This window comes from Miniopterus natalensis, chromosome 2, assembly GCF_054644295.1.
Source record: "Miniopterus natalensis isolate mMinNat1 chromosome 2, mMinNat1.hap1, whole genome shotgun sequence".
NCBI lineage: Eukaryota > Metazoa > Chordata > Mammalia > Chiroptera > Miniopteridae > Miniopterus > Miniopterus natalensis.
In genome coordinates, this window is record NC_142082.1 from 7,958,752 (window position 1) to 7,974,180 (window position 15,429).

General features: G+C 38.1%; 1 protein-coding gene across 5 annotated transcripts in view; it reads left to right on the forward strand.

Moving 5' to 3' along the window:
• SNX25 (sorting nexin 25) overlaps positions 1 to 15,429 on the forward strand; it is a 99,523-nt gene that overhangs the window by 29,185 nt on the left and 54,909 nt on the right. For all 5 annotated transcript variants that reach the window (XR_015714017.1, XM_016211292.2, XM_087814087.1 and 2 more), the window contains 2 exons: positions 6,462 to 6,546; positions 13,834 to 14,050. Coding sequence is in view for 4 of the 5 variants with exons in the window: in XM_016211292.2 (XP_016066778.2) it covers positions 6,462 to 6,546; positions 13,834 to 14,050 (302 nt within the window). In the remaining variant the exon portion in view is untranslated. The remainder of the gene's footprint in view (positions 1 to 6,461; positions 6,547 to 13,833; positions 14,051 to 15,429) is intronic.

Below are 15,429 nucleotides of genomic sequence, written 5' to 3' on the forward strand. Positions count from 1 at the left end.
TCATACCCCTTCATAGGATCCAGTCTCAGGATCTATCCTGACTGATAATCATCTTTTATTATAGAAATGTAAACAGAACCTTGATTTCTACATTTGATGGATGCAGGCAGTGTTGGCCTTTAGCCTGAACACAACAATTCTTTGATAAATGGTGTAATAAGCTACAGAAGCTACTGATGATCTAATCTACTATTCATCTCCTGCCAAGTTCATTTTAGGTAAAATCATGTTAGGGGTTTATACTTCTGGAGGCCATGTTGGCTTGACTTTACTGCCTACGTTTCTCTCAGTGTAGAGAAGGCCCAGACCTGCCCCTGCCTCTTGTGTCCATTACTTATGTCCTTATCTGGAAATACTCTCAATGTTGGGCACAAAGTCCTTTGAGTGAAGTAAGGGCCTAAATCCAACTGTAAATTTCACAGGTACTTTTAGTATTTTTTAGAACATTTTTGGTGGTACATTTATAGAAATTAAAACATTTTTCATTTATAATAGGGAAAGATCGTGGGGCACAAAGTAAATGCACAGTAATAAAGAGAGAAGTTAAATTATGGTGTTTGTTATTCAAAACAATATGTTTCACATTTTTTATTACATAAAAGATGCTTGTTATGTATTATTGAATGTAAAAAGCCAAATGCAGAAGCTTGTGAATACTCTGATCCTAATTTCTTTAAAAAAATATGAAAATGAAAAAGTACCAATAATAACTGATAATTATTAATGTGTTGCCAGGCATTATTGTGCATCATGTACATTGACTCAGTTAATGCTCATAACCCTAAGAAGGTAGGTACTTGTTATCTTTACTTTACAGGTGAGGAAATTGAGGTAGAGAAAAGTAAGTTGCCCAAAGTTACGTAGTAACTGTTAGAGTCATCAAGTAGGAGAAAATACACCAAAATAACAAAAGTGATTATCTCTGGCTGATGGTATTATAGATCAATTTAATTTTTTCCTTACTAGATTTCCAGTTCAGTATGAAAGGATATAACTTAGGAACAGCCAGATGGAAGAGATGTATAGGGCAAGGTAAGGGGAAGGTAGGTACATGGAGCTTCCATGCCCTCCAAGCATGCCACTCTCCATCCAGAAGCTCTCTGAACTCCTGTCCTTTTGGGTTTTTATGGAGGCTTCATTAAAAGCATGATTGATTAAAACATTGGCCATTGGAGCCCAGCTGGGCGTGGCTCAGCGGTTGAGCATCGACATAGGATCCAGGCGATTGGGGTTCGATTCCAGGTCAGGGCACATGCCCGGGTTGTGGGCTCGATCCCCAGTCGGGAGCATGCAGGAGGCAGCCGATGAATGACGACTCTCTCATCATTGATGTTTCTGTCTCTCTCTCCCTCTCCTTCCTTTCTCTGAAATCAATAAAGATATTTTTAAAAAACAAAACAAAACAAAAAAACATTGGTTATTGGAGATTTCAGTTTAATTCTTTATAGTATAGAATGTGTCTCTGCTCTTTATGTAATTGGAAATAGCATTTTGAAAGAAATTAAAGCATGTTTGGAATCTAGAATAAACAATATGAGAACACTTCTAGGTTTGAATTTTAAAGAATAGCTTCCCTTGCTTATATCTAAAGTAGAAATTACACTTAATTAAGAGGGGGAAAAAAGACACACAAATAACCTCTGCTTTCTACCAGTATAATCTCCTTCAGTGATAACCACTCAGTATGTGTGTTTGACAATTTTCTTCTGTCGATAAGGAAAACAATCTTTTAGTTCATGATTAAACATTATAAAGCACAATGCAGGAAAGTGGCTTCTGATCAAGCCAGGTTTTGTTTTAATACTTAAATACTTCACCACTAATAGAAGGTTTAAAGGCACATACACCACATACACAGTAGAACATCTTCAGGTTACATATCCTTTCCCCTCTGTAAAGTACAGCTTCACAGGCAAAACTATTTCACGAACAAAATGTTCTATTCTATTGTGTCCTGCTCTGGTTGCTTAACTTTTCAACCCTTATTTCCTGCTTTCATTTCTACCATTCCTTTCTCTTTGGAAAATCAGTCAGCCATCCATCCAGCCAATCCACCCACTTGCCAGCCAACCAGCCAACCAACCAACCAACCGATTAGCCTGAATTTGTTGAAAGTTAGTGACATTTTGAATTTTATTAGTGATATTAGAGATATATGGCAGTATGTGCCAGGCATTCCGCTGAGTGCTTTCCGGGAGCCAGCAATTACAGACTAGATGCCCATGGTTTGATTATGGCTTGTGGTTTGGCCCAAATAGAGTAAGCAGTGATTGGAATAACAATGAATTACTTGGAAGTATCACCAAAAATTCTTGATCTCCTCTCTTTTTTGGAAGGAATTGGAACACCTAGCTGTATAGCAGTAGTAACCCCTTTAACTTGTATTCCTTACCAGGCTTCTGTTGTCTTTCTTCTTTTCTGGACCCCTGAATTAGTTTTTTTATTTAATCCTCTGATTTGTTTTAAGCCCACCTAAGCTAGAGAAGGAAATGGCTGGGTCAGGGATCCACCATTAGGAAAATGTGCTGTTGGACTTGGGAACTGGTGCTCTTTCCACTCTGCCTCCTGCCCTCATAGCTCCATAACGTGGCTACTCAGCTTCCATGGTGGGCATGACTCATTGCCTTGTCACCATCTTTTGTCAGGGTCTTAGTTAAAGGAGAGGCCTTTCAAGTTTCTTAGCCCTTTCCTGTCTTCCCGAGGAGGAATAGGTGTGATTCCTTCATTTCTTTGGTTTTAAATAAATTATTTTTTTTAAGGCTGCTGTAGAATATGATTGGTTTGAAAGGAGCCGTAGTTTTGAGAACATAATTTAAGAATGAGAATGTTCTGCATGGGATCCCAGTAAATAATCAGATGCTGAGAATATTTGGAAAGACTCTGCCATGGGACAGCTCCATGTGGTGAATGGTGATGATTGGGGGTTTATGTTTGTCTTCCTAGGAGAATTACTATTTCAATGGCTTTATAAGAAATTATACCCATCACTCCTTCAACTCTGTAAAGAGTTTTTCTTTTTAAAACAAAATACATTTAAAAATGTTTCCACGTATGAGTATATAATGAAGGAGAGAGGCAATCGTTTATTTGAGGAGTCCAGGTAATGGGCATGACAGGAACTACACGTCGTGGTTGTGGACTGGCTGTTCCAGCCCACCTGTGCTCCCGCAGGAAGCACACAACAAGCAATGTCATATTAACAGTAGACAATGAGGTATGCATCTTGGCCAGATTCCAGATGGTTCCTGGTGGTTTAGTTGCTAATGGTGTCAGAGGACCCAGGTCTCGGCAGGGATTCTCTGTGGGGGTTGTTTCCTCAGGAGAGGCCCCTGTAGCCACAGTACAGCCAGTGGTCTTAGCTCTCACACAGTTTAGTGTCTTACGGGTGTAGACTAAAAGCTGATATTCAGGAGTAAACAGAAAGCTGATGTGTTCTCAGGAAAGGGTTTTTGCATATGGCTTCTACTCCTTGATGCTGAAGATCAGGTTACATTCGTACATTAGAGACAAGCTTTCAAGTTTTACCCTGTCTCTGGAAAGCATTTCCAAAACGAACATTTACGTGTTGAGACCTCTCATTTTCTTTCTCCATAGAATCCCTGAGTGATTAAAAAGGACCTTGACAAGTGGGTATTAAGCTAGGTTTAAACCTTAAAATTAAGACAGATTTCACTTATTTTAATTAAATAAAAAATAAGGCCTGGTTTTTGCATGACAAGGGGCACTGGTTTACCAAAAGCTTTTGTGAGTGCGTAGTGTGGCGTGGATACCGAAAACCTAAGACAGGAGCTGGTCAGACTGCTCTTGAGGTCCTGATTTCGGAGGCAGGGTACTGGAGATTTCTGGAGATTTCTGTCCCTCATCCTTTGTGACAGTGGGGAAAGCGCACATACCTCTCTGTCTTTCCTGGAACCAGCCTTTTAGGAAAGCGGTTGTCAGGCAGAGAGGTGGGCTGTTCCTGAGGAAGGAGGCTCATGTTTGCCTTGAAAAGCACGTCTTTGGGGGAAGTCTTTGCCATGTGGAGTTTCTTTTTTCAAACTTGTAAATAGAAGGAAACTGAAGGCAGGTTTTGCTCGCCGTCCTCTGGGTGCAGGGATGGCTGCACCTTTTGCACTTGCTTTAGCCAGGTTCCCCCCTCCTCCCCTTTTCCTCTCTCCCCCCCCCCTTTTCCTCCCTCCCCTTCTTTCCTTCCCTCCCTCCCTTTCTCCTTTTCCTTCCCCTCCATGGGATAATAATTAATAAGTTCTGCCTTTGTAATCTGAAGTGTGTAGTAACTAACTTACGCTTGTGTAGAATTTAGAAATGAGACTGGCTCTGTAAATACTGTCCTTAAAAAAGGAATTTCCGCCCCAGCCGGTTTGGCTCAGTGGTTGGAGCGTCGCCCAGGGACTGAAGGGACCTGGGTTCAGTTTCGGCCAAGGGCACGCACCTCGGTTGCAGGTTGCAGGCTCCGTCCCCCCCTGCTGGGTCTGGCCGGGTGGGAGTCACCCGGTCGCTATGTCTCTCTCACATCGGTGTTTCTCTCCCCCCCCCCTCCACTCTCTCTGAAAAAGCAATGGAAAAAGAATCCTCGGGTGAAGATAAAAAAAGGGATTTCTATGCAGTTATGCAGCTATTTTTGGCCCATGGTGTTTTCTGTTGCCTTCCTGTTCTCCTCACTTACAGACGCCATCAGGGTGTGGGGTGCGACAGCAATGAAGGACCTTTTCCTTTCCAATCAGGGCCTAGTGACGCCTGGGGATGGGGAAGGAGAGTAAGCCAAACCACACCCTGACTCAGATGCAGTCAGGAGTGACAGCACGTTTATGTATGTTTTATATCTAAGTATGAAGCAGGGAGAGAAAAGAAATATGCAGACAGGTGGCAAGAAGCAGTAGAGCTGGACTAGGGAGACAAGAAAAAAAAGGTAAAAAGTAAGAATAAAAATACTGAGTTTTGAAGATAGACACAAGCACAGAGCATCTGCTTCTCTCCCAGCCCTTAGCGACAGCTTCCATTTTAAGAACCCAAATTCTGGGACTTTTCAAATAAGCGTAGTGCGATTTTGGTCTCATCATCTGATTAGTGTTGTACACTAAAACTACAATACCTATATCTGGGAAACTACTGAACTATTTGCCAAAGGCTTGAGAAGTTGTGATTAAAGCTATTTATCTGTATAGTGCTCTAAAAATACTAACTCAAGCAATTGTCTAAAAAAATCCATAAGTTGTTTAAATATATTCCTGATGTTCTAAAATTCTAGAATTTAAAAATTCTTCTCATTTCCTTAATTTTTTCTTTCACAAAATAAAAATTAAAAAATTTAAAAATTACAATAAAATGTACTGACCACTTAATATTCTAACAAGCTACTCAGGGACTAGAAAATAGTATTAAATAATTCAAAGTGTATTCTTTTATGCATTAAGTGGCTTTTTGACATATATGGAGTAGGATTATGATTATTTGAGGTTTTAAAAAAATATTCCTTGAGAATGTGTTGAATGTTATGTTAATTTTTAGCATAAAGGAATTATTTTCTTTCATGAGTGTAATTGTACACTTAAGGCTTTTAAGAGTATTTCAACTAAGGAAGCTTAAAACTATGGCTTTTTGTTTGATTTTAATAACAGTGATCACAAAAACAGATGACACTGTTGGCACTTGACCCAGTGGAGAGCATGAAACTAAGTCACCAACTAGAAATGTTCTACCACTGCTTGGGTGGCCCAGACGTTTGGGGTTGGTTGCAGCTGCGTTTGGGTGGCTTTCCTGAGAACAAAGTGATTGCCTCAGGCTTGTTGGTTGGAGGAGGGTGATAGTAGTATTAGCCATTTAGATCTCTTTAGTGAAGTGGTAATGTTAGTTGAGCACTTGTAAAATATACACTGCAAAAATAAAATGTAAAAAACACAACTCCACATTTTGTTAACATTACGTAGTTACTTTTTATCCTGCAAAACCAATAAGTTGGCCCATTACATTATGTATGCTTTTGATCATTTTGGTATGTGATCAGTTAGAGTTTTTTCCTCTTTAAGGCATTCTTACTAGCCTGATAGTGGGGTTTTAAATCTGTACATACAATTAAAATTTTTACCTTGCTGCTACATAGACATATGTGGAGTAAGAAGTTAAAATCCTATGCCCCTGCCTAGAGAAAACCACTTAGTCTGGTGTATGTGCTTCCAAACATTTTGCATGTTTTTGTACTTTCTACCATTCTGTTGATTTGTTTACTTCCATATTTGCATCATACTGTTTTGATACCTGAAAGAGAAAAAAAATCCTTCCTTAATTCTTTTTTTTTCAAAAAATTTTTAACCTTAAACATTTATTTGCTTTTCCAAAAGAACGTTATAATCTGATAAGCAACATTTTATTGCTGTTTAGATAGTATTTCATGCCTTTACTTTTATTTTTATGTATGATTTATTCATTCAGTAATCTGTATCTTTTCTCTTTTTCTTACATTTCAGAGTCCTGTGTATGGAAACTCACATGAGTCAGTTCAGTCTAGAAGGGTAGTAATTTCTCACAACATGGATAAAGCTCTGAAAGAAGGTAAGGAGTAAATGAGAGAACATGATTACCATGTAGCAGCAGTTCATTATATTCTGAAAGGAAAATAGTCTCTATTAATTTACCCAGCTTTCTCCTCTGCGTATAGCATTAGGATTTTTTTCTTCATGAATTTTTATTTGATGACTAAATAAGTGCATTCACGTTTTAGTAGAAGAGATGGGATTTAAACATTTTATTAAGTATGAATTCCTAGGTCACATGAAGTCAGCCAGCCATGTGGAGCTTGTTCTACCATATGAAGCAAGGATCTGTTCTCTGTTCCTAAAATACTTATCAAGAAATAGTTTCTTCTTTTAGATGTAACCTAGAGAAGGTGTATTGGGAAAAAATATACTCAGGCTGACCAATAGACAAACCAGTTAACCAGATTAAGGGATAGTGGTCAACTTTCCAAAAGAATGAAGGATGTACAGGTGAAATTTGTACTGAGGAAGGTTGAATGGGGGATCGTGGAGGGTACAGTGTTGTTATGTCTGCAAGTGGGCATAAGTCAGTGTAATTCTGAATACTAAAGTTTGATAGGGGGATAATAGATGGTAATAGAGGGAGATTTGACTTGGGGTGGTCAAATACCACATAATGTGGTCTACAGATGATGTGTTGTAGAGTTGTATACCTGAAACCTAGATAATTTCATTAACCAGTGTCACCACAATAAATTAATTAAAATTTTTAAAAAATAAAAGATAATGTATTTTAATTGAATTAAAGTTTAAAAAGCAATTTTAAAAATTAAATCCAAAAACACTGACAATTTCAGTTATATGTGCAAAAAAAGGTATGAGTTTTTCAAGTGAATACATGATATTAGATAGGAAGTTAAGAAAGAACTAAATAAATGATACATAAGCAAGTGTGTTTTACTTGTCATAGTTCACAGAAAACACCATATAACAAGTTGAAAAATGAATACTGTGTAAGTACAGAGACAGTTTGAAATTGTGTGGTTTTATAAAAATTTTAGAACAGGGACTGTAATTACACTTTAAAAATATTTCTGTTATATTAGTAAATTGTGATGACTTTGATAAAACTTACTGGATTTAAAATTTGACTTTTATTCTTAATCTCAAAACCATGCTTTTGAAAAGTAATTTCCAGTTGCTTTTATTGAGGTAAAATTAACATACTTTGAAATGCACAGATCTTAAATGTACAATTCAATAATTTCCAGAAATGTATATAATCATGTAACCACAACCTTCTCAGAAAATTTGCCTCATTAGTTAAGTGCATCCAGCAATTTTTTTATTTCAAATATTGTACTTTTCATGTTAAGAATTTCTTTGGTTCTTTTTTGCATTTTTTTGCTTCTCTGCTGATATTTCCTCACCTGTCACTTATTATTACTATTTTTATCTTTAATTCCTTGAACATACTTATAATAGCTACTTTAAAGTACTTGTATGCTAATTCTAACATCTAGGCCATCTTGGGGTTGGTTTCTATTGTTTCTTCTCTTAACTGTGTGTTACTTTTTTTGGATTTCTTCTCAGGTCTAATTATTTTTAACTGTGTACAGAACAATGTGAATGCTACTTTCTTGAAAAATGAATACTGTTTTCTTCTGGTAAATATTAGTTTTTGTTTTAGTATGCAGTTTAATTTCCCACTGATTACCTTGAAGATACATGGTTTTATACATTTTTTTTAGGGTGGATCTATTTGGATTTTGTACTTAGTCTAAGGTGAATCCCTTCTTCCTGGGATTTAGGCTTGACTCATCTGTCTCATGGTCCTACCACTGTTTCAGTGGAAACCCACAATCATACCTCTAACTGAGCAGGACTCCACCTCCAAACTGTTGCCCTGTAGTGGACAGCTATTGAAGTCTCTGCTTGGCTCTTTTAACCTTCCAGGTGTTTCAGCCTTCCACTGGTCTCCTTGTGGTCTTACCCCCATACATGTGTAGTTTAGAGTCATCAACTGGTCTGAGAGTTTATACCCAGGTTTTGTGGCTTTACCCTTTTTGGTATGTTCTGCTTTTATTTCTAGCTGCTTGGGTGGTTTCTAACTCTGTTTTTTGATATCTTAAAAACACACACACAAAACAGATGTTTAGTCTAAGTTTGAACTGCCTTGTGTGTCTAGGACCTTTGAGTGCCTTCAGGGGAAAGTTTTATAAATGTGAATTGTACCCAGTGCTAGTCCCTTCTTTCAAGGAAGTTTCTACCTACTTTGATAGCTCCTAGTGCCTTTAAGTAGTTCTTAAATTTTTTTCTTCAGTCTGATATAAACTATCCCACCATCCCTGGAACTGCAACTCCCTCAATTTTTTTTATTATTTTAAATTGTTGTTAAAGTACATGTAATGTAAAATTAACCATCTCAACCATTTTTAAGTATAAAGTTGAGTAGTGTTAAGTACATTTTCATTGTGCAAAGTCTCTAGAACTCTTTTCATATTGCAACACTGAAACTCTATACTTTATTAAACAATTCCCAATCCTCCTTGCCTAGCCCCTGGTAACCACCATTCTACTTTCTGTCTTTATGAATTTGACTCTTAAGTTCCCCATATAAGTAGAATCATACAGCATTTATCCTTTTGTAATTAGCTTATTTACTTAGCATCATGTCCTCAAGGTACATCAAGTGTTGCAGCATGTGTCAGAATTTACTTCCTTTTAAGGCTGAATAATACTCCATTTTATGTATATACCACATTTTGTTTATTCACTCATTACCCATCAGTGGACACTTGGGTTGCTTCTACCTTTTGGCTGTTGTGAATAGTGCTGCTCTGAACATGGTGTTTCTTTTTTTTTTTTTAATTTTATTTTTGTTCAAAATATTACAGATGTACCTTTTTCTCCCCAATGACCCGTTCCACCCCGTTCCTTCCCCCTCCCCAGTCCTTCTCCCCACCATTGTCCATGTCCTTGGGTTGTGCATATATGCATAAAATTCTTTGGTTACTCTCTCCCCCTCCACCCACCCGCCCTCCTCCATCCCTCTGACATTCGTCAGTCTCATCTATGCTTCCATGTCATTGAATCTATTCTGAACATGGTGTTTCTTTAATTTTTTTAAGACTTAGACATTTCTATGCACATAGGCATGGCATGTTTATCTAGGAAGGACCAATTTGTTTCAGGAATAATTTTGGGGGGAAAAGACAGGGCAGGGCTGAGACCTAGTTGACAAAAAACAGAACAAAAAACCCCCATGTTATCCTCAGGCTAATTTTTGTGCAGTGATTTCTTTTAGAAGAAAATATTATCCAAAGCCTTTGGGTAAGAACTTTAGTTAACTATATTTTGCTGCAGTAATTTTTTTGGCGTATTCTTAATGTTTACAATTTGCTGTCCTTTGTTTTAAGCCAAATGATTTACAAGGAAGTTAAACATTATATGAGCTACCAAAAGGAGAGTTATAGGCTGCTCTAAAGATGATTATTGAGAGTAAAATTTATGCAATTAGCAATAGTTATTAAAAAACAGTATGAATTTTGCAATAACTATATATGGTGCCAGTTGGGGTACTGGAAATGTTAAGGGGAACATTATGTAAAGTGTATGACTGTCTTACCACTCAGCTTTATACCTCAAACCAATACAAAATAAAATTGGGAAAAAAAGCAAACACAGGAAAAAATAAAATAAAAAAGATGCAGAGAGTACAGCCAAGAGAGTATTTCTCCCACTTAGCTCTCTGTCAGTGACAATTCTCACAGCCATGCAGACCATACCCCACACAGACCAAACCTAGAGTGAGGTTTCAGGTTTGACTAAGGTTTATCTAGTATATATATTTTAGTAATAAAGTGTATTAATCACATAGTCCTTGCCAATATGTTAACAAACTTAATATTCCAAAGCTTTTCTACACAGTAAGCAAAATAATTATTTATTTTTTAGATCCTCACCTGAGGATATGTTTTTTATTGATTTTAGAGAGAGAAGAAGGGGGAGAGAGAAAGAAATGTTGATGTGAGAGACACATCTATCGGTTGCCCCTTATACACACCCCAACCTGGGACTGAACCCACAACCTAGGTATGTGCCCTGACCAGGAATAGAACCTGCAACCTTCTGGTGTACGCTCCAACCAACTGAGCCACCTGGCCAAGGCAACAAAATAATTATTCAAAATATTTCATTGAAAACCAACATGAGACAAATTTAAACCAAAGTTACCTTCTAAAAAATTTGGACATTTAACTTAATAAGGAATTAGAACCTAAAAATGTGTTTTGAGAAGGCTAAGTGATTTTATAAGCATTTAGAATATCTGTGGTGATTATAATTTGCATGTGTAGAATATTTTAATTTACATTTCTAAACCCTGGTACCAGTATATTTAATTGAAATTCTGAATATTATAAGCTATTTTTAGTAGACTTGCCTTGATAAAATTGAGGTTCTTTTGGTATGTTGCAAATTATAACAGGGATACTTGTTAGGGCTATAGTAATTTGAGTTCAGTTTATATGAAATGCTTAAGAACAGTTATTTTAAAATTTCCCCCTGAAGTTAGTTTAAAATAGATAATGTGACTTGTTCTACCTTCGTGTAAGACTTCAGTGTGCTGAGTAGAAAGAATGTTTGGCAGGAGGCTTGGCTTTGCCACTGGTTGGCTTCGAGCAAGTTATTTCGCTTCTCAGAACCTCAGTTTGTGGAGGGGATGAAACTCAATTACTGTGTAGAAACCATGGTCTATTTGTTTGTTGCCAATAATTGAGATTGTAGGTTTGGTTCATTCCTGCTTTTGCAATTTAATTTCTTACATCTGGGTCAGAAATAATTTCTGCTTTTTTCTTAATGGAATAGTCCAGTTAGGGGCAAGATGTGTCTACTTTTTGCAGAATCTAGAAAACATAACAGCCATTTGTTCAAATTAATATCTGGAAGTGAGCAGAAAATTGCTGGAGGGCTTAGGAGATTCATTTGTTGGTTTTGCTTTTGTTTTGCCTTTTTTTCATGTTCAGTGGATATTGATTTCACCTTACATGCCAGAAGCCCTCTATAAATATTTATTTAATGAATAGTGAAAGATTGAGGTAGAACTGTTTTCTCTTTTCAGTGTCTGCCCTTAGTCCTTGCTCTTAGCAAGTAATTACTCTTAACTGTAAAGCTCAGTTATATTAGCTTCTCTGCATGAATGAGGCCAATGGAATCACTCTGAGGATTTATCTAAAAACCTTTGTATGTGTGTCTGTGAACAACATTTTTGATACTCTGTGTATGTTTTTGAACTTTGGGATTAAGATGCTATTTTGTAAATTGTTACAAAGCTGAGAAACTCTGGAAATATGGAAAAACATTGGATATGCTTTCATGGTTGATATTCTGAGAAAAATGCCATTACAGGATATTAAAACAAGAGTAATGCTTCCTCTGAGCTGTGGGCTTTTGCAGATATGTGGAATCGCCAGGGAGAGTGAATACCAGGCCTGAGCTGGAGATTCCATTTGCTACTCAGTTTTCTAAAAAAACGACACCCCCCCCTTTTCCTCCAAAAAACAAAACCAAACAAAGCAAAAAACCCAACAACTTAAAGTTGGTACATAGTGGCCAAGGTGAATAAAATGAGCACGAAATCTTAGGCTAAAAAGTTATTTGAGAACTACGGGTTAGTCATTTGGGTGCCAGGCGTGGAATAGGTCAGGGTCCTAATTTACAGTTTGTTCCACTGGATTCCTGGGGTAGATTAGCGTGTAGACAAGCAAAGCAGAGCAGGAAGATAAGTTATTTATCTGAAATGATGTATGGTCACATCAAAGTGGTGTTTGAAAAAGGAAAGGAAGAACCTAGCGAAATAAGTAGTGATTAAAAAAGAGCCCAGTGTCCTTGAGTTGGGTACAAGAGTATGTGGCCAAATGTTTTGCTTCCCTGGGGCCCTAGTAGGAGTCACCACTCAAGCCCAGACCTGCTTTCTTGCAAAGATCATTGGCTTCCTCTTTTTTTTCTATATTGACTTGAGCTGCCTTGAGTAACGTGGAAACCACTGTACACATGTGGCTTGTCCAAATTGAGCTGTGCTGACAGTGTGAAATACATACTAGCCTGTGAGGGAAGAGTCAGCATGAATAACAGCAAAATATTTCATTAGTGATTTATGATATTGATTGTATATTGAAATTATAATATTTTGAATATATTATATTCAAGCATATGATTAAAATTAATTTCCTGTTTCTTTTTCCTTTCTTAACGTGGCTATTAGACACTTAAGATTACAAATGTGGCTTTCCTATTTCTACTGGACGGCACTGGTGTTGGAGCTAAGGTTATTTAATTCCAAGGCATAGAATTCATCCAGAATTGAGAAAATAGAGACTAGGACTCTTCCAAAGAAGGTGGTCAGCCACAGCTGCTGAGACCGGTGTGATTTCTGACATATGGGGTTCTTCCTGCATTAGCCAGAGTCTTGTTAGGAGTCAGAAAACACATAGTAGTTGAACAGGGAAAGTTGTAACATAATTATTAACTTGTAATATGGGGTGAACTGAGGGGTAAAGAGAACTCTGAAGACTATGGGTGAGCAGATGATGGGAGCGCTATCTCTAGGGCTCTCTCTGGCTGAGGCAAAGCACTTTAGGAAGAGGATTCCCTCCTATAGGGAGCTGAGATCAGGTCTCAGTGGAGAGGGCACAGCCTTGGCCCACTTGTTGGTGGAGAAGTTTGGGGAGATACCGTAGGCTGGGGGAAGCCACCTATAGGGTGCCAGCAGAATTTTCTGGGAAGCTGCTCTCTGGGTGCTTTTGGAACTTGCTGGTGGTGAGCACCATCCAGTGCCCCTCATGTGCTGTCAGTGGCACGTCACAGAAACAACCCAAGAAGAGCACACAGGAACCAGGAAGAGCACCCCTTCTTCCTCAGTGACCCCCAGCACCCTCTGCTGATAAAACTTAACATTTTGACAGAGAAGAAATGGGTACAGGTCGAGCTCCAATATCAAAGCATGGCAAAAAAGGCTGAATTTGGAGCTGAGAGGCAATACATTGACAGCTGGCATGCCCATAAGTGCGTTGCCGTTGTCTAAGATGCTCTGTTTCAGATAGTTGGGCACCAAGATAGGCTATTTAGAAATTGGGCCATCCAGGAGAATCCAGGACATATGATCGCCGGTCACCACATTCCAAACTTCTAGTTAGATGAGAATCTCATTTTGAAAGATTTTAGGGAAGATTATGTCTTGTTTTGTTTTTTACTCCATGTTTCAGACAGTGAGTATTGAGTAGTAGGTGGCCAGTCTCTGGTGGAAATGCTGTTCGGTGTTGCTTCTTTCATCTGAGTTTTGCTCTCTGTTTATCCCCGGTAGTGTTTGACTACAGTTACAGAGATTATGTGCTGTCCTGGTATGGGAACCTCAGCAAAGATGAGGGACAGCTTTACAACCTGCTCCTGGAAGACTTTTGGGAAATCGCCAAACAGCTGCACCACAGACTGAGCCACGTGGATGTAGTTAAAGTCGTCTGCAATGATGTTGTGAGGACCTTGCTCACTCACTTCTGTGACCTGAAAGCTGCGAATGCCAGGTAAGTGTTCTAATATGAAAAACCTCCCTCTCCTTTTTTTCACATGGGCATCTTGTTCTCATTGACTAAGGGATCACAGCCAAGACAGAATTCTAGAATATTCTATCTTGCTGACACTTGGCTTGAAATGTAGACATATTGAGGGGAGTAATTACAGTGTTATGATGGAATAGATTTTTGAAAATAACTTTCTAACAGAAAACCACTTTAGAGACTTGTTTAATTTTGTAAATAACTTAAACAGTGAAATGAATTTTACCAAGACAGCACTATCATCAATTATTTATAGTATTATGGATACCTAGAAGTAGAAAATTTAGGTATAATGTTTGATACTGTGAAGAGTATCTGTGAGTTTACAATTTTTAGAAAAGTTTAAAGTTTGTTTTTGTTTGTTTGTTTTGTGTGTGAGTCCTGTGTTGAGCATCACCATACCTTGAAAATTGAATTTTAAAAGAAACTTAATATTGGAGCTTGTGGGATATAATTAGAGCTGTTTCAGTGTGAAAGCTGGTAATATTAGGCTTGCTGGCTTTTTGCACCGTTGCACTAGAGAGGTTTGTTCAGTAAGCGCTGGCATCCTTATTGGGCAGGTGTAACTCATATTCTTTTCCAAGAAGGGCTGTCATTTGAGTTTATCAGAAAGCCATCTCATTCTGCCCCTGATGTTGCTCAGTGGACCTCGTTGCTAAACACACTTGTAGAGCAGCCGCTGCCCATTCTCAGCTTATTGCCTCTCTCCCTATATTGTCTTCTCTCCCAGGGTCTTACCTGGCACAGGTTTATGGGACCAGAGTCCACCGAGCCAGCACATGCCTACTATTCTCCAACTTTCTGCCCCCTCAGTGTTTTGAAAACTGGCACCCATAGTAAAAAACTGGCACCCGTAGTAAAAAATACATTTTATATCCTGACCCAATTTAATATAACAGTACATGTGATAACTGATAACTGATATTTTTTGTTCTTTAACATTTTTTTAAAAATGTTGTTTGAGACTAAGTAAATTTTTATTTCTTGTGGGTCACAACCCATGGTTTGAAAAAACTGCTGTAGAGCAGTGGTTTTTGGTTTTTGGTCTCAGGAGCCGTCTGCTCTTCACAGTTATTGAAAGCCTAAAAGAGCTTTTGTTTGTGGGGTTATGTCTCGTGGTGTGCTGGGGCCAGCTTGTCCTGGTTTGCAGGAGCTGACTGCATATCTCTTCCCAACTTTGTGAGTTCAGTGGCATCACGTTATTAGCTTGTAATTGGCCATGGTGGGGTATTTACTCTGAAATGGGTGAATGCTGGGTGAAAATCAGAACTTTGTTTTTCCCGTTGGAGAGCCAGTTGTTAAACATTTACCAGCTCACCACTTATAGCTGTCAATATTTACCATAT